This window comes from Siniperca chuatsi, linkage group LG24 (assembly GCF_020085105.1).
Source record: "Siniperca chuatsi isolate FFG_IHB_CAS linkage group LG24, ASM2008510v1, whole genome shotgun sequence".
In the NCBI taxonomy this organism is placed as follows: Eukaryota; Metazoa; Chordata; class Actinopteri; order Centrarchiformes; family Sinipercidae; genus Siniperca; species Siniperca chuatsi.
The window spans coordinates 764,286-789,490 of NC_058065.1; the positions used below are offsets into that span (position 1 = coordinate 764,286).

The 25,205-nt window shown below is 44.7% G+C and overlaps 6 protein-coding genes across 7 annotated transcripts in view; 2 read left to right on the forward strand and 4 right to left on the reverse strand.

The window, feature by feature from the left end:
* The window catches only part of LOC122871896 (NACHT, LRR and PYD domains-containing protein 12-like), a 30,595-nt gene extending 24,296 nt beyond the window's left edge, over nt 1-6,299 (reverse strand). The window contains exons 1-9 of one of the 3 annotated variants that reach the window (XM_044187462.1): nt 6,145-6,299; nt 5,776-5,906; nt 5,529-5,663; nt 5,274-5,408; nt 3,962-4,040; nt 3,571-3,799; nt 1,217-3,011; nt 952-1,125; nt 409-582 (exon numbers count right to left, since the gene is read on the reverse strand). In XM_044187462.1, coding sequence (XP_044043397.1) covers nt 409-582; nt 952-1,125; nt 1,217-3,011; nt 3,571-3,799; nt 3,962-4,040; nt 5,274-5,408; nt 5,529-5,663; nt 5,776-5,864 — 2,810 coding nt within the window. In that variant the 5' untranslated portion in view covers nt 5,865-5,906; nt 6,145-6,299. Of the gene's footprint in view, nt 1-408; nt 583-951; nt 1,126-1,216; nt 3,012-3,570; nt 3,800-3,961; nt 4,041-5,273; nt 5,409-5,528; nt 5,664-5,775 lie in introns of all 3 variants that reach the window. The other 2 variants (XM_044187463.1, XM_044187465.1) reach the window with 2 other exon arrangements.
* The window catches only part of LOC122871907 (NLR family CARD domain-containing protein 3-like), a 752,187-nt gene that overhangs the window by 583,318 nt on the left and 143,664 nt on the right, over nt 1-25,205 (reverse strand).
* Nucleotides 1-25,205, reverse strand: part of LOC122871908 (gastrula zinc finger protein XlCGF57.1-like) — a 134,727-nt gene that overhangs the window by 106,231 nt on the left and 3,291 nt on the right. The window lies entirely within an intron of this gene.
* Nucleotides 13,635-16,046, reverse strand: LOC122871984 (putative claudin-24). The gene has a single exon (XM_044187641.1). It carries the CDS (start codon nt 15,933-15,935, stop codon nt 15,267-15,269), a length of 669 nt encoding a protein of 222 aa, XP_044043576.1. The 5' UTR covers nt 15,936-16,046; the 3' UTR covers nt 13,635-15,266.
* Nucleotides 17,514-18,786, forward strand: dph3 (diphthamide biosynthesis 3). The gene is made up of 3 exons (XM_044187661.1): nt 17,514-17,727; nt 18,288-18,362; nt 18,451-18,786. Exons 1-3 carry the CDS (start codon nt 17,620-17,622, stop codon nt 18,520-18,522), a joined length of 255 nt encoding a protein of 84 aa, XP_044043596.1. The 5' UTR covers nt 17,514-17,619; the 3' UTR covers nt 18,523-18,786.
* On the forward strand, nt 19,136-24,736 carry LOC122871963 (cytoplasmic protein NCK2-like). Its single transcript, XM_044187607.1, is given in 5 exon segments — nt 19,136-19,322; nt 20,429-20,679; nt 22,256-22,921; nt 22,924-22,961; nt 23,650-24,736. Coding segments are annotated over 4 exon segments (1,125 nt in total). The 5' UTR covers nt 19,136-19,322; nt 20,429-20,453; the 3' UTR covers nt 23,845-24,736.

The following is a 25,205-nucleotide window of genomic DNA, read 5'->3' on the forward strand; positions in this document are numbered from 1 at the left end:
AAGAACAAGTTGCAAATAACATTTGTGTTTAAATGTTGAGTCTGGACTTTTGGTGATACGGTATATACAATCTCTTCTCAGCACGTTAAAATTCTTACTGTTTGATCCTAAACATGTTGTAGATGTGACATTTAATCATGACTGAATCAGGAATTAAAAGACATTCAGTAATCAGTCACATGATATCAAAACATAAATCAGGTTCTCCATCTCAGCCAGAGTTTATCTTTTGTGTTGTACAGTATATGAAGCTGAATTAATAAAACGGACAGTGAGAAATAAAACCGTGAAGGAAAAATTCTGCATTTCAAAAATAACTAACATTAGAGAAGCTGTTTAAACTATATTGACTTCTGAGTTCAAAGAAATATGTCAATGCTTTTACATCAAACAGTAACTTGATCTGACCTGAGAGTTTCCAGTGTACAGTGTGGACTCTCGAGTCCAGCAGACAGCAGCTTCACTCCTGAATCATCGAGGTCATTGTTACTTAGGTCCAGCTCTCTCAGACTAGAGGACTGTGAGCTGAGAACTGAGGACAGAGCTACACAGCTTCTCTCTGAGAGGTTACAGACACTCAGTCTGGAGAGACAACAGTAAGGAAACAAGTAACAAGTTATTTATTTTTGGTAGCAGTGTATTTATTGATTAATAAATCCTATTTAAGGTATTTTTTTGGAGGCTTTGACCACTGGTAGCAGCCATATGTCCAGATATATCAAAGCTATGTTATAGCAGGAGCTATTAGTGAGCTAATAAGATTTCAAAATTATTTTCTCAGTTGTTAAGTTTGGAGACAAACCTACTGAAACTGAGTACATGATTACAAGTACATGCCCTGGTTCAAGCCAGATCTCTGCAGAAGTCAGACTTTAACATGTCACTGTAACTCATTTAAGATAAATAAACCAACTCAAATAATGCAGGTAGAACAAATAGAACTGGTCTGACCTGAGAGTTTCCAGTGTACAATGTGGACTCTCCAGTCCGGCAGACAGCTGCTTAACTCCTGAATCCTGCAGGTTGTTGTTACTCAGGTCCAGCTCTCTCAGACTAGAGGACTGGGAGCTGAGAACCGAAGACAGAGCTTCACAGCTTCTCTCTGAGAGGTTACAGTAACTCAGTCTGGAGAGACAACAGAAAGGAAACAAGTTATTTCATTTTTTCTCCAGTTGAAAGACACAAGTGTATTTATTAATGAATAAATCCAACATACAGAGCTTTAATGGAGGCTTTGACCACTGGCAGCAGCCTCAGAAGAGCCTCCTCTGAAGCAGAGTATTTCTTCAGGTCAAACACATCCAGATCTGTTTCTGATGACAGTAAGATGAAGACCAGAGCTGACCACTGAGCAGGAGACAGTTTATCTGTGGAGAGACTTCCTGAACTCAGGGACTTTTGGATCTGCTCCACTAGAGAACGATCATTCAGTTCATTCAGACAGTGGAACAGATTGATGCTTTTCTCTGCAGAGGGAGTCTCTTCGATCTTCTTCTTGATGTACTTAACTGTTACCTGACTGGTTTTTGAGCCACTTCCTGTCTGTGTCAGCAGGCCTCGTAGGAGAGCCTGATTGGTCTGCAGTGAAAGTCCCAGGAGGAAGCGGAGGAACAAGTCCAGGTGTCCATTTGGACTCTGTAAGGCCTTGTCCACAGCACTCTGGTGTAGATTCTGTTTGTCATTAAATAATTTAGACCACCAGGATGTTGATTGTTGTTCTGACATCAGATTGACACCAGAGCTGATGAAGGTCAGATGGACATGAAAAGCAGCCAGAAACTCCTGAACGCTCAGATGGACGAAGCAGAACACCTTGTCCTGGTACAGCCCTCTCTCCTCTCTAAAGATCTGTGTGAACACTCCTGAGTACACTGAGGCTGCTCTGATATCGATGCCACACTCTGTCAGGTCTGATTCATAGAAGATCAGGTTGCCTTTCTGCAGCTGCTCAAAAGCCAGTTTTCCCAGAGACTTAATCATCTTCCTGCTCTTTTTATTCCAGTGTGGATCTGTCTCAGCTCCTCCATCATACTTGATTTTCTTCAGTTTGGACTGAACCACCAGGAAGTGGATGTACATCTCAGTCAGGGTCTTGGGCAGCACTCCACTCTTTCTGGTTTTCAACACCTCCTCCAGAACTGTAGCAGTGATCCAGCAGAAGACTGGGATGTGGCACATGATGTGGAGGCTTCGTGATGTCTTGATGTGGGAAATGATTCTGCTGGCCTGCTCCTCATCTCTGAATCTCTTCCTGAAGTACTCCTCCTTCTGTGAGTCAGTGAACCCTCTGACCTCTGTCACCATGCCAACACACCCAGGAGGGATCTGATTGGCTGCTGCAGGTCGTGTGGTTATCCAGAGGCGAGCAGAGGGAAGCAGGTTCCCCCTGATGAGGTTTGTCAGCAGCACATCCACTGAGGTGGACTCTGTAACATCAGTCAGGACCTCATTGTTGTGGAAGTCCAGAGGAAGTCGACACTCATCCAGACCGTCAAAGATGAACACAACCTGGAACTCTTCAAACCTGCAGATTCCTGCTTCTTTGGTTTCAGTAAAGAAGTGATGAACAAGTTCCACCAAGCTGTACTTTTCCTCTTTCAGCACATTCAGCTCTCTGAAAGTGAATGGAAATGTGAAGTGTATGTCCTGGTTGGCTTTGTCTTCAGCCCAGTCCAGAGTGAACTTCTGTGTTAAGACTGTTTTCCCAATGCCAGCCACTCCCTTTGTCATCACTGTTCTGATTGGTTCATCTCTTCCAGGTGAGGGTTTAAAGATGTCTTCTTGTCTGATTGTTGTTTCTGGTCTGTCTGGTTTCCTGGATGCTGTTTCAATCTGTCTGACCTCATGTTCATCATTGACCTCTGCAGTCCCTTCCTCTGTGATGTAGAGCTCTGTGTAGATCTGGTTCAGAAGGGTTGGGTTTCCTGCTTTAGCGATCCCCTCAAACACACACTGGAACTTCTTCTTCAGGTTAGATTTAAGTTTATGCTGACAAACTGCAGAATGACTTCCTGAATGAACACACAACAAATAATATCAGCAGGTGATTTATGAAGAAAATATGACAATTTAATTCCCCTAAAGAATTCATATGTAAACACATTTCTCTCCATTTCTTGAGACATCAGTAAATGTCCCATTTATCCAGCATGTTAAAGGGACAGTTCACCCCCAAAATCAAAAAATTATACTATATATATATATATATATATATATATATATATATATATTTTTTTTTCTCCTCTTACTTGTACAGCTGTTTATCAATCTAGATTGTTTTGATGTGAGTTGCCAAGTTTTGGAAATATCGGCCGTAGAGATGTCTGCATGTTTTTAATATAACGGGACTATATGGTAGCTCAAAAAGTACATTTGAAAAACTCAACAGCAATCTAGAAATCATGACCCAGTTACTCAAGATAATCCACAGATTTGTGGTGAACAGTTTCATGTAGGAACAATTTTCTTTCTAACGATAGATCCTACATGAAACTGCTCACAAATGTAAAAAGATGTATTTTTGAGTTTGGGGTGAACTGTGTCTTTAAATCTTTAGAGAAATCCTCTTACTGATCTGCAGACAGTCAGCCAGCTCCTCCTGCTTCATTCTCCTCAGGAAGTGCAGTGTGATCTTCAGAAATGCCTCTCTGCTGCTCCTCCTCTGCTCTTCCTCCTCATCAACCAACACCTCCTCTTCTTCCCACTGACTCTCTAAGCATTCTGGGTAATCTGAACTCAGAACCTTCTGGATCTTCTTCAGCTCGTTCTTCACAAAAGTGACAATGTTCTCCTCCAGCAGCTGGAACAGAATATTATATGAATGAAACAATCAAACTAAAATCATGGAACCAAACATCAGATCCATGTTGGACAGACTGACAATCCACTGGTCTGAAAAGTGCAGCGTGGAGATTATTGTGAACAGAATAGATGTAAAAGTAGTTGTTGTACATGTACAGACCATAAATATGGAGTCCAGGTGTGTTTGATGCTGCTGGGCAGACTGACCACTGGGAACCTCTGAGCTCTCCTGGTCGACTCTGTGGAGGAATCATGAAGAATTAGCTCACATTATGTCTGTCCACACAGAGACAAACACAAGCTGAAGGTCCTTTGAGTTAAAGTGTTGATTATAATATTGAATCAGATGGTTTCCCCTGACATTAAAGTGTTGGTCGTACTGCTGATCCCACTGTGAATCAACAGTCCTGTCTGCATTTCTGTGCAGCTTTCAGTTTACTGTGTTGGTTCACCAGCTTGTCTGGTTTAGTCCCTCCAGATCTTATTGACCCCTATAATACTGTGGACACCAACACACAGCTCAAATATGCTAACTGGATGCTACCTGTCCAGTGCAAATTGGTAGTGAGTCACAATAAACTTGTAGCAGGTGAAGTGAGTGAAACATCAGGAACACCAAAGAGAAAACCAGAGAATACTGGATCAAACCAAAGCTGAGGGTGATTTCACACTGAACTGTGTGTCAAATGAAAGCTAGAATGTACTTCTCTGGGCTACAGGTAAGCAAACAGGTACAGGTGTTGTTTATAGAAGTTGGTACGGCTGTTTCTTTTATACTTGTACAATATGTATGTATTTTGTTTTCCACTTGTTTGACACACACATGTTTGAGCTTTGGTAGAGGTGAACATTGTCTCCTCTTTGAGCTTCTGCAGCCTGTAGTGATCCATAACAGCCGTCTCTGCATCGACAGACGTCTTCACAGAGGCAGAACTCCAGCCTGACGTGACGCGCCGTGATGCAGCCGTCAGTGTTGTACTTTACTTTGTGAATCCATCAGCAGCATCAATAAGAAAGCAGCTGTGTGTTTCCTCAGACTCTCTGTGATGGTTCATTCTGCGCTTTAGAGCAGCTGATCACAGTCCAGCTGTTATCACCGACATGTTTCCATTTCTGTTGTCACATGACTGAAAACTAGAAAATGTTGATTTGATGGAGGAACTCAGTGGAATCAGGGTTAGCCTCCGTTAGCAGCTAGCATCTGTTAGCCTCATTAAAATCACTGATTTATTCTCATGCAGTCATCAGACAACAGTCAGAACGTGTGTGTGGAGAAAATGTTAAACTGAAGTCAAGAGCTGAAGACTGGTTATACTGGTTATGGTTATACTGGGCAGCTTTCACATGTGAGAATATAAATGTATGTGAAGAAGAACGATGCTGAAAATAAACAAACAGGTTTAATAAAACTTCTCTGGATAAATAACAGTTAAAACATGAATCAGTGATATTTTAAAGTTTTAACAGATTACCTCTTTGCAGCAGAGGGTTGTCGTCCTTTAAAATCAATGAGGCGAAGATTTGACCGGTCACTCTTGAAGGACACACAGCTGGGCTCAGGTTCAGGTCCAGGTCCAGGTCCAGCAGAGTCTGGTCTCTGATGGATCCTAAAAATCCATAAAATAATTAGAAAAATATAATAATAATAATAATAATAATAATAATAATAATAATAATAACATAAAATATATGTAATTATTACAAACTGAATACTAATAACAACTTACTGTCTGTCAGATAAATGCGCTCGTTTAAACTCAGTAAAAAAATCCTTTGACTGGTCACTCTTGAAGGACACACAGCTGGGCTCAGGTTCAGGTCCAGGTCCAGGTCCAGCAGAGTCTGGTCTCTGCTGCTCTGGCCTTGAACACAACACACACAGAGCTTTGAGTGTGAATAATGATGGTGCAGTGATCTGAGTGCTGAGCTCTGACATGGAGAAGAGTCATGGACAGTTAGAGATCCTCATCTCACCTCTGAGCTCTGGTCTGGCTGCCATGTTCCCCACACAGACTGGTTTTAGAGGGAGGGGCTCCCTCCTCTCTGTCCTCACACTGATTCATGCTGCTGAACTCACATCCACATCAGCTCACACACACTTTGATCTGGAGAGGAAACACAAATCCTTCATCTGCACATCAACTGAAATCCTCCTTTCCATCATTTCTCCTGTAAGAAGATCAGCTGCTCCTCCAGTGATTGGCTGTTACTTTCTGTTTCATATCAGTGTCAGCTGAATGCAGTCAGACAGCAGTGAGGCAGAGGAAGCTGCCATCAGCTGCTGGACTTCTACTATCAGGCCACTAGATGGCGTCATGAAGCTGCAGTGAAGTGCAGATTTACCTTCACTGACACACAGAGGGGCTGAGGTGGACTGATGTGGTCTGACAGAACCTCTCCGTCTACAGAGTCCCTGTAGAAAAGGACTCGATGCAACAAGCTACAGCTGATTATTTCACAGCAACAGCTGAGATTAACATCACATCATTTCCCCATCACTGGAAACAAAAACGTCATTTATAAAAACATTATTTAGATAAAAAAAGAAACAATATTGAGCTCCAGGACTCTAATTCTAGGCCTTAATCCCAGCTTCAGATGGAGACAGTGTGCAGCTGGTTCTCTTCTAATGAATGAATTCAAATGAAGTGCTGAGCTAATGGACCCAACAGTCTTTTAGTCGGAGCACAGCAGCTCAGCTGAACATGCAAACACGTGACATTCATCTACAGACACACAGTTCAAGCTGGAAAAGAGTTGGCAACACTGGTTACATGTTGATTGATTTCATTAAAAAGTAAAACGTTGAAGCTCCTTCCTGCTGTCTCTAAAGCAGCTGCTGAGGATCAGCTGACTCTGCTGCTGCTCTTATTCTTACACTCCCAAACACCGACACAACATGGCGGATATTTGTAGTCCCGAGTTTCCAGTGAAACTCAGAGCAGCAGCTTTCTGCTGTTTCTGTGGAACTAAGCTGCCGACAGCTTGTGTTAACGAGTCAAACACTTCAGACGGGTTACATTACCTTCAGCTGCAGCTTCAGAGGAGAAAACTAGGACCAGAGGTCACGAGGACCAGAGGAAGTGAGAGTAAACTCTGAACAGGAAACACCCAGAGAGGCGCGTGACTGTTAAACATGAACTATATCTGTTAGTAAGTTGAGATGAAGTCGCTGTTTAATGAGCACATGAAGATCAAAGAGCTGGAAGCTGAGGACATGCTCACTTGAAAGTAGCTTTGTGAGTTTTAATAATAATTCAAAATGTGGTGTTTGTGGTCAGAACTACCGGACACAAATCTAACCGGCATGCACTGTGCGGTGATCGATTCTGCGCTCATCTCAAACTAGTCTAATAAGAAACTAAGAAGTACAAGCGGTCTGCGACACGAGGAGCAGAGGAAGTGAAAGGAAACTCTGAACAGGGAACAGCAGCAGCTCGGCTCAGGTGATAACTCTTCAGCACACCTGGAGCTGCCTGACTGGACTGCGACTAAATAATATCAATATCTATTATCAAGAATAATAAAGAAAGTCCAGGAAAGCACCTGTAATGGAAGCAGGAAGGGCGGGAACCCGAGCAGATTTTCACAATAAGATGACATTTAGCTTTGCTTTTATTTCATTACTGACTGAAAGTTGTGAGAGGCAGATTTAATGATTGCAGTTAATATATTATATATATTATATTACAAACTGAACACATTTACTAAAATATTAAACACATTCATTAAATCCAATATATAATAATATACAGTCTGTTGGCTAACATTTGCTGTTGTGCCGTTTGAACGAGTAACGTTAATATTAAGAGAAAGTAAGACTATTCTTCAACAGCTGCTTCAAGACGTAACGCTGCGGGCTTTTCATGTGAGAAGGAAGGGAGTCAGCTGAAGGTCCAAGGTTCAGTTTGCAGTCCAACGTGTACATGTTCACGTCAGCTGGGAAGTAAAGCCCGTGAACAGGAAAGTAGCAGTAGCGGGCTAAAGATACAATGTTCAGATCTAAAAGGGGACGGGAGTGAAGTGTCAGTACAGCGACATGAGCTCAGTCTGTTTTCATGATGGAGAACATTTGTTTCATCTGTCAAACATCTCTTCCATGAGCTGCTAAACGTCTTTAATGTCAAACACACAGCAGCAGAACTCCTTAACAGACTCCAGCTTTAAATAACCACACAGCGATGTGATCAATACAAACATTCATCTGGATGGAGCTGGACTGTTAACGGGCCTCACGGAGAAACTAAACAAAATAACCAACGAAACAACAGTTGACTCCGATGATCTGTTTCAATATTTGAGTCTGTACGTTCGGTGGGAGTTCAGGTTCTTCTGGGGGACTTGCAGGAACTTGCGGGCCCCTGAGCACAGACGTCATGTAGAGGGGCCCCCACCTCCACGGGAGCAGGACCCCCACCCGGAAAGAGACACGAGTTGTTTGGTGTCTCTTTGAGGTCGTTCTGTGTCGTTTGTGTGTGTGTGTGTGTGTGTGTGTGATGGAGCTTCTTCATCACGTCTGTCAACTGTACAACGTGTTGCAGAGAAATGACACTGACGTGGAGATGTTGCTCGTTACACACACACACACACACACACACACACACACACACACTCACACACACACACACACACACACACACACACACTCTCCCATGTGATCCACTCAATGACTTCCTGTCTTCTGCTGCTGTTGGACTCAGATGAAAACAGCCTCTTTTGTTCCCGACTGTTACAATACTGGGAGCTCTGGTCCACACTCTGCTTCCCAGGGAACAATGTCTCTCACACACACACACACACACACACACACACACACACACTCACACACACACACACACACACACTCACACACACACACTCACACACACACACACTCACACACACACACACTCACACACACACACACTGTTATTGTCATTAGCAGTTATTTTTTTGATGTCTGAGTTGTAAATCTCTTTGCGTTCGCCCGGACTTTGTTCTGTGGTGATGAGACGACAGAACACTTCCTTCGTTCTGCAACTGGTTCAAATCACCGTGAAATAAATGATCCGTGTGTTTCCAGATGTGACACCTGTAAAGGAACATCTGTAATAAGTATCAATAATAAGTGTCGGCACACATTTCAGATCAGAAACCAGTGTTTGATCTTCATGTTCTGCTCCGAGTCACGTTTGGAAACGATGAGCTGCAAAGACGAAAAGCTTTACGACTCTGTTTGTCTCCGATGGCGATCCCGGAGATTAGCTTTGATTTCTTTCCTTCCTTCTTTCCTGCTGCCGTGTTGTTTAAGCAGACTGTGTGATTACAGTCTGCAGCGATGTTCAACTGAGTGCTGCATCCTGGAGCTGATTGATACGATACACTTTGGACTCAGTGTTAGAAACATTGAGAAAATGTGTGACACAAACACTAAAAAAGCTTTAAAAGGTGTTTTTAACTCTTCTTATGGACTTTCTCAAGGTTGACGCCGCGTCCAGACTTCGTGACATTAGCCCGATCATCGCGTCGGGCGCGACAGTCGACCGTTTTAGCCGCGACGTGTAGCAACACGTTCTCACCCCAACTCGTCAAGTACTGCCGGTTGGTCAGTGGCCCTCCCCTTCAAAATATGACGCTATAGGTAGCGTCGTTTCTGGACCTGCAGGGCTCCGTGGTCAAGTTAGCAAGAATAAATATGCAACGTCCAGTTAGACTTAAATAAAGCTTGCGTGGTTAAAAAGGTTCAGGCACAAAAACACTTCCTTGGGTTTAGGAAAAGATTGTAAGTTACGTTACGTTCATGACAAATCTTAAGTACGTTACGTTAAAGAAATCATTTCCTTTTGGTTTCAGACAGGACTCGAACAGCCGTCTCCTGGGCGTGTTCGTTTGAGCCACCCCCCACCTCCACATGGGGACCGTTCTGCTCTTTAAACTACGTCACCTGACTTTGAAGGCGGGCGCGTCCAGATTTGATGCTAGAGCGGCAGCCTACCTACTGACCAAGCTTCAGTATTTGACGACTCACGACGTCCGGACAAAAAGACGGGCGTGTCTTCCACGACGTGTTCCGATCGTTGACCAATAGGAGCCCAGAACGCTCTTCAGCTGTAAACGTGGCGACGTGAAAGAGGACTGATGCTGCTGGTGCTGCGAGGGGGAACCGTGAAACAGAGGAAAGCTCACCGTCGCTTTCTCCTTTCTTTTTTTTAGGCTTTTCCAACACGAGACATCACACACACGCCGCCATGTTGGTTTACATTGTTGTTCCCGGACGCCAGTCCCTAGCACCTCCATCCTGATGACATCATGCACGTGGTGAAAGCGATGATTGGTCGGGAAGCAACGTGGCGTGCGTCATGTGAGCATCGTCACCGGCAGAAATATCGTGTAGTCTGAACCCGACAAGACGCGATTCCTAAAAACATGACGACTCTCGGTAGATAAACGAGATAAAACTACAAGTTTTATTCATGTTGTTATTGTTTTTCTTCATTTTCAACTCAGAGACACTGATGCGATGTTTGATGTAAAATGAGTATCTTTGTTTTAAATGTGTCTCAAAGATCAAATGTTCCTTCCATCCATTCCTACATCATCGGCGTCCTCAGGAAAGCCAACGTTAGCTGCAGCTAATGTTAGCCAAATCATTTCCAGCAGCTCGGTCTTGTTTTAGATGTTGCTGCTGTTTCTGCTTCATCAACAAAACACCGGACAGCTACATAACTGATTGGTTGGTCATACGATACGGTTCTTATTCAACGTGAGAAATTGTTTTTAAATACATAAATTCTCTCATTTGTTTCTTGTTCTTCGACAACAACAACAACAAATATATACAACTAATCATTTATATAAATCTATATCAGAACAAATAATACATTTGGATTAAATTGGCTATCAAACATTTATAATTAATAATAATTCCACATTCATCAGTTATAAAGCACAAACCCATTAAGCAGCTATAATTCCCTCTATGGAGACCTGAAAGTTCCTCATAAATATTGTTTTTACGTTCTATTAAAAAAGTTCAGCAATTAACGTTTAAGCTCAAGAAATAAAGTTTTATTTCTATCTTTACTACAAACTGTTCTGTCTGTTGATGCATTATCTCTGAGTCTTTTTAGGAGATTGATCTGTTAAGAAAAAACTGCTCCGTGATTTTCTTTAACCCGAACCTGCAGCAGAGTGAGGCGACTTTCTCCAGCCCCGAGTGTCGTCTGCAGGCTGCATCACCTCAACTGCTGCCCTCAGCCCCAACAACATCCACCAAGAAGGGAGGGCGGCCTGAGGGGGACAAAAACAGGGTTTGGAAAAGTGGAATGACTCTTGAGTGAATTGAACTGCAGGGACACAGTGTCCGGTTTGGACGGGTCCACAACACCAACGCTGTCCCCAGAGCAGCGACGTGTCCTGATCTTTCAAGGTTGACTATTCGTGTCTGTTTGATTGTCCGTGTGCCAGCTGAACATCTGAACAACTTATCAAGGACTTCCAAGAAACGTGGAGAACAGAGACGTCAGACCTGCAGATGGACCTGGTTCTGCATCCTGGACTTGATCTCTGCAGACCTGTGGGTTTGACGGCGTTGTCAGAGCGAGGTGGCAGTTTCCCTGCTTGGCTTCCTGATGAGAGCCGCTGTGAAACAATGTGAGGGTAAGAGGTTCGCTTCCTGTCTGTCAACTCGCTCCCCAAACCAGGTTTTTCTAAATCACGGGTCTATTGTCCCAAAAAGGAAAAGAGCAATTAAAGTGAAGCCGGGGGGTTCGAGATACTGCAGCTCCTTCGCTTTCATGTTTTCATGTTCGTTCTGGGAGTGTGTGTTACTCTGTGTGTTTGTATATCGCTGTGAGGACCCTGACCTGGAGCAGGTTGTGTACAGTCCTGGTAAAAGTATATTTATATGGGGATAATTTACAACAGCAAATACTTTTACAAGGAAACATGAAGCTGTTTCCTCTCAGCGTAATGACAAAATGTTGTTAAGTAATATATTTGCTGATTAAGTTTCCTGTAATGAACGTTTTTATGGTTCTCTTAGTAGAAATTATGATCCATAAGATTAAGAACAATTTATGAAATAATTTGTAGTCAGACAGAGGCAGAGTGGCGTCTTCGTGCGGAAGTCACGTGGCGTCTTCCAGCCCTCGCCAGAAAAATGGCCGTACAGGTCGCTGGTGCAAGCAGCTCACTGTGGGACCAGTTTAATAAGGAAGTGATATAATAAAATAAAATATATATTTATAAATAGATAGAAACCAACGCCTGTCATGTCTTCCTGTTAGGGACGCAGCCTTTTCATACGAGATGCAATGATGAGCCGAATAACTGTCAGAGTGATAAACTGAATCCAGAGGTTTCAGAGTGGAGGCCGAGACGCGTCTATAGATAACGTCACCAGGCCTCAGTTGTCCGCTTCCTGCTGAACTTCAATAAAGAGAAAGAAAATCAATAAGTGTGTCAATGTGAAAGTTAAACGCAACTTTTTGATCCAGCCAGATCCCAACATATCTGTACTCTGAAACTCTCAATACTCTCAGTAATCTCTGGCTCTAGAGAATAGCATGTATTTAGTCTTGTTTGCATTCAGGACTAATTTAAAAAAATGCATCTTACAATTTGTCAAAGGCTTGTTGTATCTCAGTGTCTGCATGTGCAGCAAAACAACACAGAACTGTATCATCCGCATAAAGATGGGCATTACAGTTTGTTACAGGATGTAATATTGTTAATATATATTTTATACAAGACAGGACCCCCCACAACCACCGATCCAGACTCTGCAGGAACACGGGGGCAGCAGGTGGCCCACAACCACAGATCCAGACTCTGCAGCTCTGGAGGCAGAAATACCTGCTGAAAGCGACAGAAGGAGAGAGGAGAGAAACGAGAAAGCACAGAACTACGGGAGAGAGAAGATGTCGAGTTAGTAACATGCAGTAATGGGATAAAAATGCATACAGACGGAGAGGGAGAGGAGGAGAGAGGAGAGAGGTGCATCATGGGAAGTCTCCCGGCAGTCTAGGCCTATAGCAGCATAACTAAGGGATGGTTTAGGACTCACCTGAGGCAGCCCTAACTATAAGCTTTATCAAAGAGGAAAGTCTTAAGCCTACTCTTAAATGTGGAGATGGGGTCTGCCTCCCGAACCCAAACTGGGACCTGGTTCCACAGGAGAGGAGCTGGGGTTTAACGTCATGTGACTTACTTACGTACTTGCCTGTCGCTGGTACTTTCCAGCGGTCGTATAAGTCGTTTTGGGATTCACTGTTGTTCTACCTATTCTGTGTTTTAGGTATGAGGACGTGTTGCGTCGTGTGGACGGTTGCCGTCGTCGACTGATGTGGAGCCAGCTGCTGGCTGGAGGCAGATTTGGGGGCATAATGAGCGTATTGTGAAAGCAGAACAAAGGAAGCTCTCAGGCTGCAGGCGGAGGGAGCAGAGCCTTTATTTATCCAGAGCACAGCTCCAGGCGGCCAATGAGACGGCGGCGTTCAGAGTGGAGGAAAGTGACAGGAAACATTTACGAGTTCTGTCGTCTGCAAACATTTGATGCATTAAGATAAAGGATCTTTCACCCTAAAGACAACATCAAGTCGTACGTGGCAGCTTCAATATTATCAGTTACCGTAATGGCACGAATATAAGACGACCCTGATTATAAGACCCTCCATCAGACCGGTCCGAAAGATATTTGAAGATGCAAATAACTTTGACACTCGTCCTGTTTTCTAGACTAAATAATTAGCTGATTAATGTAGAAAATAATCACCAGCTTATTTGAAAAAATGACAGTAATTGTTAGTTGGAGCAGTAATTATTTTCCCAGAGACCCAAAGAAGCAGCCAGGGTTCAGTTTCATCAGACATTTTTATTCCGTAGCATCTTTATTTACATGCTGCTCGTCTTTACAATCACCTGCTGATGATATTCAGAACTATAACTTGATTCAAAGCGTAATAATCATAACAATCATTCATCTGCATCTGATTGAACATGAAGTGATTTTAAACAAAACACATCAGCGGCTTCTTTTTCTCTTTCAAACATCAAACCACAACAAATAAAAATACACACACGTGCACATTTAGTCTCTAACTGCAGTTTTCCTGACGATAAAGTACAGTTTTTTCCTCCAAATTAAACTCAGGAACCATTTTTCCAACCTGTTGATGACTGTGAGTGAATAATGTCGATAACTGAGCCTTTTCCATAATTTATAATCAGTACTTTGAGGCTGTGGGAGCCTCAGCACGCAGAACAAAGGCAGCAAACTGTGACTGTCACTGAGTTCAGATGCAGACAGTTATTGCACAAACAGGACAGATAAAACAGGAAACAGCAGCACGTTTTGTCTCTTTGGCTCCGTAAAAAGGGGATTTTCTCGAGTGAAAAATACACAACAAAACATCAGAATGATTGAAACTGAGGAGGAAATGACACTTTAGGGATTTAAATATATTTATGGGCTCAAATAAGGTCAATAAGATTAAACTTGTGTGAAAGAATTCCAACGTTTTGAGGTTTAAAAACTCGAGCTGTGCAGCCAAACTCTGTTCAAACACAAAAAAAACTTTAGTATCTTTGAGAATTAAACTGTCAGGCTGAATTTGGGGGAAATGTGTTTAAAATTATACGTAAACAAATCCAGTTTTTTGTATTATTTTTATAAAACTTTTTTCAAAGTCCAAAAGTTGCATCTACAGGAATAAGTAGCTGTTAATCACAGAGTCTTTAAAACCGTCGCTTTTTAGACGTCAGATCAGAAGTCTTGAGTGTGTCGGCCGTTAGAAACTCGAGCTGTGCAGCCAAACTGATCAAAACACAAAACAAACTTTATTTTAAAGAAGATGCTAAACTGCGTCGGGCTGAATTTTGGACGTCGAGTGTTGGATTTGAATATTTCACACGGAGCTTCAGGGAAGAGCTGGAACAGAGTAAAGGATGTAATAATAAACTTGGAGATAAGAAACCAGAACTGGACACATTTGTTCTGTGAAATCGTGACTTCAGTGACGAAACAAAGCATTACGTGTTTTATCAGTGTTGTTCTCTTCCCAGGCGTAACTTCTGGACTCCTGGAACCTGAATGTTTTTTGTGCTGAAGCATCATTTCAGACACATTTCGTTTGTTCAGACCCACAAAACTTTAAGTCACAAAGTTTGGCTGCAGAGCACGAGGTTGTAATCTCCGACCCAGACAGGAAAAAACATAATAAAATGGCTTCTTTTCTCAGTGTAGTTCTGAATCACAGAGCTTTGGACATTCGTCCTCCCATTTTAAACATCTAAAACTCTGTGATTCAGAACTACACTGAGAAAAGAAGCCATTTTATTGCGGTTGTCTTTGTTATTTTTGGATTTTGGAGCACCAAAAACCACCATGTTGGAGTCATTTGACATAATTCAATGAATTTGGAGAAGAGTAGATGTGGAAACAGACTTGTGTCGTCCCTGATGGGAAGCGGTTTCAGTAGCAGTAGTCAGACGTACTCAGATCTGGTTCTGATGGCGGGCAGTCCAGGCTGCACCCTCACCCCAGGGATGGGGACAGGTGTGGTACAGTTTTCCTTCTGCAGACACAAACAGGAAGTCAGCAGCAGAGTTCCCGCCACCAGGTGAAGAAACCCCGCCGTCCAGCCGCAGAACAGAGCGTCCCCGAACTCCCAGCGCGGCACCACCTCCGGCACCGACTCATCGAAGAACCGCGTGACCGTGAGGTGGGCGATGTACGAGACCGGGATGAGTCCCAGGATCCCGGACACCAGGCACAGCGCCCCCCCTGCCATCTTCAACGCCCTCTTGCACTTGAGGTCCTCCAGCTGGCCGTGGCAGCTGTTGACCACGTGCATGCCGGGGATGGTCAGCAGGAGCCCGAGCAGCCCGGCGGCCACCGTCACGCACATGAGGATCCGGGCCAGTTTGATGTCCGACGGCAGGCCCAGGAGGCTGTTGTAGGGCCGGCACTCCAGCACCCCGAGGTCCTGCAGCACGCAGGTCTCCCACAGCCCCAGCTTGTAGCTCTCGGTGGGGAGCAGCTCGGTGGACAGCGTGAGCCAGGTGGACATCAGGGTGGTGGCCAGCGAGCAGAGCCAGGCCCCCGCCGAGAAGAAGACCCCCAACAGCTCCAGAGCGTGAATGCTTGGGTCCATGACGGTGTCTCTCAGAGTCTCAGGATCCCCGGGTCTCCTGTGAGTCCCACTCTTTACCTCCCTGCCTCCCTCGCTGTCACGAGGGGGGCTCCTCGCCCAGCCATGACTCCTTCCAGGGAATATCCTGAGCGGGCTGCCAGCTCCTGCGGCGACTCGGAAGAAGCCCTTCGTACATTCAGCACAGTGCGAGGGGGGCCGTTTCCCTGCCAGGCCTCGGCCCTGCCCCCGCCCTGATTGGCCGGCGCTGGAAACAACAGCATCATTCAGCTGCCTGTGAGGTCGCATGCACTCAGGACGTTATCAACGCACACATCTCTGTCTGAAAGGCGTTTGAAGTTAATGGCATCGCTCGCGCTGCTTCCCTGCTTTGTGTGCCGCCGCCCCCCCGCAGCTCGGAGGGGGAGGGGGGTAAAACGTCCCGCAGGTTTGAATAAAGTTTGTAGTGTCAGAGCCACAACTGGCTTCTTAATCACAGAGTTTCATACATTCTTCCACCCAGTTTAAAACATTTAAACTGAGAAAATAAGCATCTTGTTACAGTTTCGTTCCCTTTATGTTCATTTTCAACTTTGCAGCACCAAAAAACTACAATTTGTGTTTTTAAAGTGACATTATAATCAATTAAACTACTATCAATACACCGTTAAACCTTTTTAAATACGTTTGAAATAATGTTCATTGTTATATATATATATATATATATATATATATATATATATATATATATATATATATATATATATATATATATATGTCTGACATATAATTTATACATTTTGTAATGGAGTTTGGACTGATGCCTTCTGGTGAGTATTTTGCCGTATTCAACCAAGATTTCACACCAAACTCCATTGTAATATATCACGAGTTTATCGGTGTCACGTTTACATAGTGATTTATTTAAATATCTGAGGAGCTTTTATTAATCAAAATAGTCTTCTGGCGATTCAGGTGTCTGGATCCAACCTTCAGCGGCGCTGAATATGTGTTATATTTATTTAATATATATATATAAAATAAATAAATAAGCTCAGCTCTGAAAACTCACTCAAATATTCCTGAGAAACAACCAAAATATAACATGAAACAGCGCTCACCTGTGTTGTTTTGCATAAAATGTGCCTGTTGAGATGGCAGCCATGTTGAAAAGAGCTTTTTGATAATTTGTGTAAATACAGTTTTTAAAGAAGCACACATTTCCATGGTGACAGCGAGCTCCACCAATCAGACGCATCGCTGTAACACTTTAGGATTGTGGGTAATGTAGTGCTTCTCCGAGTTGATTTCATGCATCTACCACAAAAATGGACATTGGACAAAAATGAATTGCAGGGTCTTCTTTCGTTTTGTTTTTATTTTATTTATTTATTTATATAAAAGTATTAAACGGAATTACATTGTGTTAAAGGGATTGTTGGTGTGAAGCTGTTATTTTATTTCAGTATTATTTCAACATTATTTCCTTCAGATGTTTATTATTTTTGTAATTATTCAAACCTACAGAGTCCACTGGGTGAGTTTCTGGAGTAATGGCGCCGCCCGGTGGACACCGGCGGGAACTACAAGCACAGGTCTGATGGCGTCACACGCCTGAGACAACAGCCACCCGCGTCATCACGCCGCGCCCCACTGCACGCTTTCCCAAATGTTGAGCTGACAGCGAGTCTCTCAGCTTTCAGATAAAATGTCGGTGTTTCACGACGAAATAGAGATCGAGGACTTTGAGTACGACGAGGACACGGAGACATATTACTTCCCGTGTCCCTGCGGAGACAAGTTCGCCATAACTAAAGTAAGTAGCGGAAGGCTAACGGCTAACAGCTAGCTGTCTGCTTTTGTGTTGTGAAACCGCTTTAATTAATCAAATCAAATAATCATTTTCATTAAAGAACCCACTTCTTTTGGACCAGCGGACGTCTCAGCTACCGATTCTACCGGAAGTAGACCTGCTTTATCATGTTCTGCACGGATGCACTTCACGCCAAACTCCATTCCAAATATCACGCCTTTATAAGTTGTTCCTCGGCAGCAGCATATTAACAAATGATCAGAAATAGTTTTTAAGAGATTTTCCTCATCAGCTGAATCTTGTGGTGGATTCGGGATATGACCCACCCTTCAGCATCCCTGAATGTTTAATCCAGCTGTAACATTTCATAGTGGGTGCCTCTGTCTTGTTTAAGGTTTGCCAGCAGAGAAGGACATATAATCTCTACATTTTTCAGTGGAGTTTGGTTTGATGTTAAGACCCTGTTTTACAGTTCTCCCTGTGTAGAAGTTTGGTTTGTGATTTCTGTCGTTACGCCAGAGGAACCTGCCATGTTTGTGTCTATGCTCTGCTTGTGGTTGAAGGAGGAGCTGGAGAACGGGGAGGAGGTGGCGACGTGTCCCAGCTGCTCGCTCATCGTCAAAGTCATCTACGATAAGGTCAGTGAACTGGTCCTGGTCCTGGTCCAAACGCAGCTCGGGGGGAAGTTTCCGTGAACTGAGATGAAAATGTTGTTCTCTGTTTCAGGAGTTGTTCATGTGCGGAGAAATCGTCGAAGCTCCGTCTTCAGAAACCAAAGTGGAGCTGGTTCAGTCCTGACCTGCAGACCACCGCACTGCTGCTGTAAACTCTCTCTCTCCGCGCAGAGGGAGCAGATGGGAACGGCGTGGTGGCGTCCTTCTTCTTCTTCTGTGGTGTTTTGGCAGAGAACTTCCCGTAGTTTCTTGTTCTGAACTCGTTTCAGTTAAATTATCAGAGTTGGGACGGCGCTGCGTTCAAGTGCTGCTGGGAAACATCCGGCTGTGTAAATATGTGAATATTTGTGCCGATTTTAACAGAATAAAAACACAAACACAAACTGCATCTTGTCTGATTTCCTGTTTAAACTCAGCTGAGGAGCATTTCAGCTCTGCTTCATGAAAAGTCTGAATATGATATTGATTATATTATTAAAGCAGGTGGATTACAATAAACCAGGACGCCTCGCTGTCAGTCTGACAGGAACAGCACACCTGGGTCAGGTCACCTGGTCGGCTGGCAGCAGCCTCGGCCAATCAGCTGCAGCCAAAAACAGCTCATTCAGCAAAATGGCCGCTATGAGTTCTAGATATCATAAAAGTGACGCGTTGTGACGCAAAAACTAAATATAGAATAAAATAAAATCTATAAGAAAAAGAGCATTTTAATTGGCTGGTGTGACGTCACGCGGCGTGTCGGTGATGACGACAGCAGGGGGCGGGGTGTCATTTCACCCAGAGCTCCGGCTGCAGGAGCTGGGCCTCCGGTCGGATCTCTGCAGAGACCTGGTTCAACGTCAGCGGTCACCGGGACTGAACCACCGCCGCAGCAGCTCCCCGGACCGGCTCCTCCTGCGCGCTGCTCCCGGGAGAACCACCGAGGTAAGGGGGGCCGCGGAGCCGCAAACGTGGCTCTGTTCGGACCTGGACCGGCGGTCTGTGTGTGGACCGGAGGCGACCGGGTCTGTTCGGAGCCGAGCGGGTTAACATCATGAATGAAGAGCCGCTTAAAAGCGTTTAAAGGAGGCCAGAATCCGGTTCAGGCTCGCCACCAAGTGATGGTTCGTGCCGCTCTTTGTGTCCCAGCAGCGACGCAACGATGCGGAGGAAACCTGGAAACCTCCGGGTTTAACCCGGGTTCATCCTGCCGCGTGTCCATGATGTCATTTATTCCAGCGGTCTCTCGGTTATTGATTACTTACTGTGTTCAGCTCTGCTTCAGTGTCTCTGCGGCGGAGGAAAGCCAGCGATCCTACAGAAAGCTCCGGCTGAAGTGCAGCGCTTCTCCTGGAAAAGTTTGGAAAATAACGAGTTAATTGCAGGTGTTTTAACCTTGAAGTGGAATCAGCAGAGATGCGACGCTCTGATTGGTTCTTGTTAAAGTCCGATACAACGTGCTGCGTTCAGGGGCGCTGGGACGAGGCCCAGATGTTGGACTACAGATCGATAAACAGGGCGGGGCAACCAGAAACTAAATCTAAGTGCATCGACTGTGAATAAATCACGAAAAGAACAAACATTCAGGTTGATTCATCGGCAGGTTTTCAGACTCTAAATGGATAAAAATCCGTCTATTTTGTCATTATGAGACCCTGATGATGTCATAGTGATGTCATCAGTCCTGAGTTACAAACTGGAGGCAGGAAGAGTATCCAGGTGCATCATGGGAAACGTAGGATCCAATGGATTTAAATTTTTTATTATTTGTTTGTTTGTTGCCCTGAAAGCTGCTTCAGTCTCAGCTCTACTTTTAGATTCATGCTAACACAGCATGCTAACAAGCTAACATTAGCATGCTAACAAGCTAACATTTGGATGTTCAGATTGATGCAGCCGGTTAGCTTAGCTTAGCATAAAGACTGGAAACAGCTAGCCTGGCTCTGTCCAAAGGGAACAGAATCCGCTGATTAACTCTTTGTATCTGGTTTAAGTGTAGAAACTCTGACTCGTCCGCCCGTCTGTCTGATTTCTGGCGTGTCTTTGGTCAGCGGTGCGGCGGCGCCTCCATGAACGATGACGGAGGAAACCATCGTGATCGCCAAGTGGGACTACGAGGCCCAGCAGGAGCAGGAACTGGACATCCGGAGGAACGAGCGTCTGTGGCTGCTGGATGACTCCGAGACGTGGTGGAGAGTCCGAAACGCCGCAAACCAGACGGGCTTCGTCCCGTCCAACTACGTGGAGAAGAAGAGCGGCCTGAAGAAAGGCTCGCTGGTCAGGAACCTCCGAGACACACTGGGTGAGTTTCTGTTTTAACATTGAACAGGTGAAATTACAACAATAAAAACTTCTGACTTTTTATCTTTTACAGCTTCACGTCATGGCTTTTTGTAGGTGGTTGCTAAGGTGTTCAAAGTGGTTGCTAAGGTGGGAAACATGTCTTTGTAAGGTGGTTGCTAGGCTAAGTGGCAGCGAGAACATCATAATGTGATATCTAGGTGGTTACTAAGGTTTAAGTTGCTAGGGTGTTGCTAGGCGACTGCTGGTTAAACGTCACAAACTGCTCGTGTTATGTTGAGGTTCAGCGAACGCATCGCTTCAGCTCAGTGTTTCGACAGAATAAAGTCTTCTCTCTAAATGGTGTTTTCAGTTTATCATCGCAGTTTTATTTTTTAAATGCGGCGTCAAGTTTAGTCCACCAGACTCCTGCAGCTGCGACCTGAAGCTGGTTTGCTGAAGGAGACGTTGACACGCGCAAAGCCCTCGTTTCCATCCAAATGTGTTTATGCAGATGATTCTGTTCGTTTCTAACAGCGGACTAAACTCCCTCTGATGTGGAGATCATGTTGTAAACACTGGAGATGAAGAGACGCCGTCACACTCAGTGCTAGAAGATGCTAATATCGCCAAATGTTACAGGAAGCCGTCAAACACACGATCAGCACTGAGTCCCGGGCCCCCTGACCCCTGTTGGCCCCTGGACCTGCACGCTGGCCCCATCATTTACATTCGATTCAGTTTGACAAACAGCTTCACGTCGAAACAAGCTGAGAGGTTTTACAGACGTACGCCAGATGCTGCTGCTGATGAAGATGATGAAGATGAAGATGATGATGATGATGAAGATGATGATGAAGATGACGATGAAGATGATGATGATGATGAAGATGATGATGAGATGATGAAGATGAGGATGAAGATGATGATGTACTGTCACTTATACACAAAGGTCAAAGGTTGAACCTGAATTTGAGATGGAACAGTTAGTGGAAGAAATCCAAACAGAAAAATGTGGATTTGACAGTCGAGTAGTGGGCGCTGCTTCTTCTGATGAAGATGAAGACGATGAAGATGAACTGTCAGACGTGGCTGTTTTCCAGAGAGCGGACACGTCCAGGTGTGTCTGATCATCGTTACATCTGGATCAGATATTTACAGGCCACAGAATCATGTCCGGGTTTCTGGGGAGGGGGGACGTGTCCCAACGAACTCGGGGCTAAATAAGACTAAAGCGTATTAGGTTAGTGCGTTAGTCAGAATTTAAGACGTTTAGCCGATTTTTGATTCCTTTTTCATTTTGACAGATTTTGGTGACCAGACGCTGCAGTCTTCATCTCTGTTTTGACAACGGTTAGCTGAGCAATTAGGTAATGTCTTGACTAACATGCTTCTCAGTTGGAGAAGCTATAGAGCAGCTTAGCGCATTAGCATTGCTAATCAATACCTTTGAGTACTTCAGGCCTCTCCCGTGCTTTTCAGCACTTCCTGTCTGCTCTGAGACACGAGGCCGCTCATCATTCACGTGTGTGTGATGAGTAAAAACAAACCAGACGTCTTGTTTTTCCAAACATAAACCTCTCCTTCCTCTTTCCCAGGACTCGGGAAGACCAAGAGGAAGACCAGCGCCCGTGACGCTTCTCCGACGCCCAGCGCCGACGAGTACCCGCCCAATGGCAGCGCTGGAGGTGCCCAACGCATCTACGACCTCAGCATCCCGGCGGTGGTTAAGTTTGCTTACACGGCTGAGCGTGAGGACGAGCTGACCCTGGTGAAGGGGTCGCGTGTGGTCGTCACGGAGAAGTGCAGCGACGGCTGGTGGCGAGGCAGCTCGGCCGGACGGGTCGGCTGGTTTCCGTCCAACTACGTGCTGGAGGGAAACGACGGCGAGGTGGTGTCTGTTGACCCCGGTTACCAGACGGTAGAAGGTGCGATGGTGATGTCAAACGGCCAATCAGCTGGCAGCAGCGTCCTCCACACCGTCCAGACGTTGTACCCGTTCAGCTCTGTGATGGAGGAGGAGCTGAACTTTGACAAGGGTGAGGTGATGGAGGTTATCGCGCAGCCGGAGAACGACCCGGAGTGGTGGCGGTGCCGCAACACCGGCGGCCTGGTGGGCTTGGTACCAAAGAACTACGTGGTCGTCCTGAGCGACGGCCCCTCGCTCTACACGGGGCTGGCTCGTAGCGGCAAGTTTCCCGGGAAGGACTGGTACTACGGCAATGTGACGCGGCACCAGGCGGAGCGTGCGCTCAACGAAGAGGGCTGGAGGGAGACTTCCTGGTACGAGACAGTGAGTCATCGGTGAGTATCGAGCCGTCGTCCATCACCTTTAAAGTCCAGTACGAACAGGAGGAACGATTGCAGCAGAAACTGCGTCCTTTACATTTCAAACCTTATTTGCATCCGTTTTTTTAGTAGTTTTCTAACAAGAGTACATCAGAGAATAACTGAGAACAGTCCAACAAGGTCCATTTAGTAGTTGTTCTGGAGCTATTGATCTCGAGCTTTCTTTGACAGCTGCTGTTTCCATGGTGAAGAATAAACTTTCAGTCTCAACCTTTTTTTATTAATTATTTTTTGATGGTCATGGTCGGCACTTTAACCCCTCGGCCTCCGGGGCGCCACTTCAATCTAAAACATTGATTTGAGATTTGAACTTTTGCAGTTCGTTATCAATTGGGCTGATGAAGCTCATGTGATATGATTGAAAGCCCAAGAACAGCTTCTAAATATCCCTCGTGGTTAGATTGTTTGCTTAACTGCTGTAACTCTGAAGCTCAGACACGTCATACAAGTGAATTCAAGAGTCGACTGTGCTGAAGCGACAACACGCAGCCCTGTAGCACGCGGTTCGACTGTAACTGCACGACTACAGGTTTGGTGGATTCATCATCTCCTTGTTCTGTCTTTCCACCTCCTTCCCTCCTTGTTTCCTCTTTCTCTCCCCCTCTCCTTGTCTTCCTACTCTTTCGTGTCCTGCCTCTTTCAGCCGAGTGACTTCTCAGTCTCCCTGAAGGCCGAGGGGAAGAACAAACACTTCAAGGTCCAGCTGCTGGACGGTGTCTTCTGCATCGGCCAGCGGCGGTTCTCCTCCATGGACGAGCTGGTCGAGCACTACAAGAAAGCTCCCATCTTCACCAGCGAGCGCGGCCAGAAGCTCTACCTGGTCCGACCTCTGCTGTGACCTTTGACCCCGGAGGACAGCTTCCCCCCCAGTCAACAGAGATTTGGTCTGTGGTTAGATTCCAGGACGTTCTTGTTTGCGGGATCTGATCCGGTTTTACTACGCCAGTTTTCAGACAGGACAAACTCCACAGATGTCTTCGGATCTGGTTTGGTCCAGTTCCAACAACTTATTATGGGGAAACTCTTCTGGTTCTGCTGGTTTTATCTCAAAATGTTGACATGGTTTGACGAAGTGTTGACTCAAGATGGAAATAAACACAGTCCGACCCCGGAAACAAAGTCCAGTCCAAGTCCACTGCTCTCTGTTTGCCATTTCTTTGTCTGAATGTATTTTAACACAGAAGCTCACCTTTTTGGACATTTACACAGGAACAAACCCAACAGATGTCTTCCAGTCTAGTTTGGTCCAGTTTGGTCTGGTCTGGTGTTTCAGTAGCTCTTTGTCGGACTGATTCAGGGGGAAATTCTGTTCTCTCAAGATGTTTGAATGTATTTTCCAGAAGCCCAGAGGACTCAACTGGTTCCGCTACCCAACTTTTCAGACAGACATTTAGATAGGAACAAACAAACCCAACAGCTGCCTTCATGCCGGCAGCTTTGTCCGGTTTGGTCAGGTCCTGCTCCAGAAGCTCTTTGTTGGACTTAACCGGAGGTTCAAGAGTTCTGCTGGTTTTAACTCAAATTCTCAGTTCTGTTCACTCAAGATGAAACAGTGAGACCCTGCAGACCAAATCTAGTCCAAGTCCACCACCTTCTTGTTTGCCATTCCTGTTTGAATGTATTTTACAGAAGCCCAAAAACTGGTTTGACCACGCAACTTGTTTTCATTGAGTGAGGGAACTTGATTGTGGTGCTCAGAAGTAACCTGATCCATTAAAACCAAGTCACCATTTAGTGGTTTCTGTTCGCCCGGCTAGTGGTGCCATTTCAAAGAATTTTTCCACATTTATTCCCATGGTGTGGCAGTCCTGGACCAGGGCTTGGTTGAACCGTTTCCGTCAGGACCGAACTACAAAAGATCATCGATGTAGCTTTAAATCTTTTTCTAGTGTGTATCAACTTCTCGGCAGCTCTTCTCTTACAACGTGCTTTAAGATTAAAAAAAGATTAAAACATTTCAACAATATAAATAAATCAGACAAACAAAAGTACCAAGACTGAAACTGAATAAAATACACCAGAATAAGCGTGAAATAAACTAATGAATCAGGTATTAATTAATAAGTTTTATCTTTATTAATTAACTAAAATTAGTAAACAGGGTTTTAAAAGATTTTACTGATTCTGTAAACTCAAAATATTCACTACAACAGTACGAGTTTCTTACCAAGTTCAAACATTTTCTTAATGTTTTACTGT

Coding starts and splice junctions, on each gene's coding strand:
- LOC122871984 (XM_044187641.1), bottom strand. CDS start 15,935: ATGGACCCAAGCATTCACGCTCTGGAGCTGTTGGGGGTCTTCTTCTCG.
- dph3 (XM_044187661.1), top strand. CDS start 17,620: ATGTCGGTGTTTCACGACGAAATAGAGATCGAGGACTTTGAGTACGAC. Junction 17,728..18,287: donor ACAAGTTCGCCATAACTAAA/GTAAGTAGCGGA, acceptor TTGTGGTTGAAG/GAGGAGCTGGAGAACGGGGA. Junction 18,363..18,450: donor TCAAAGTCATCTACGATAAG/GTCAGTGAACTG, acceptor TCTCTGTTTCAG/GAGTTGTTCATGTGCGGAGA.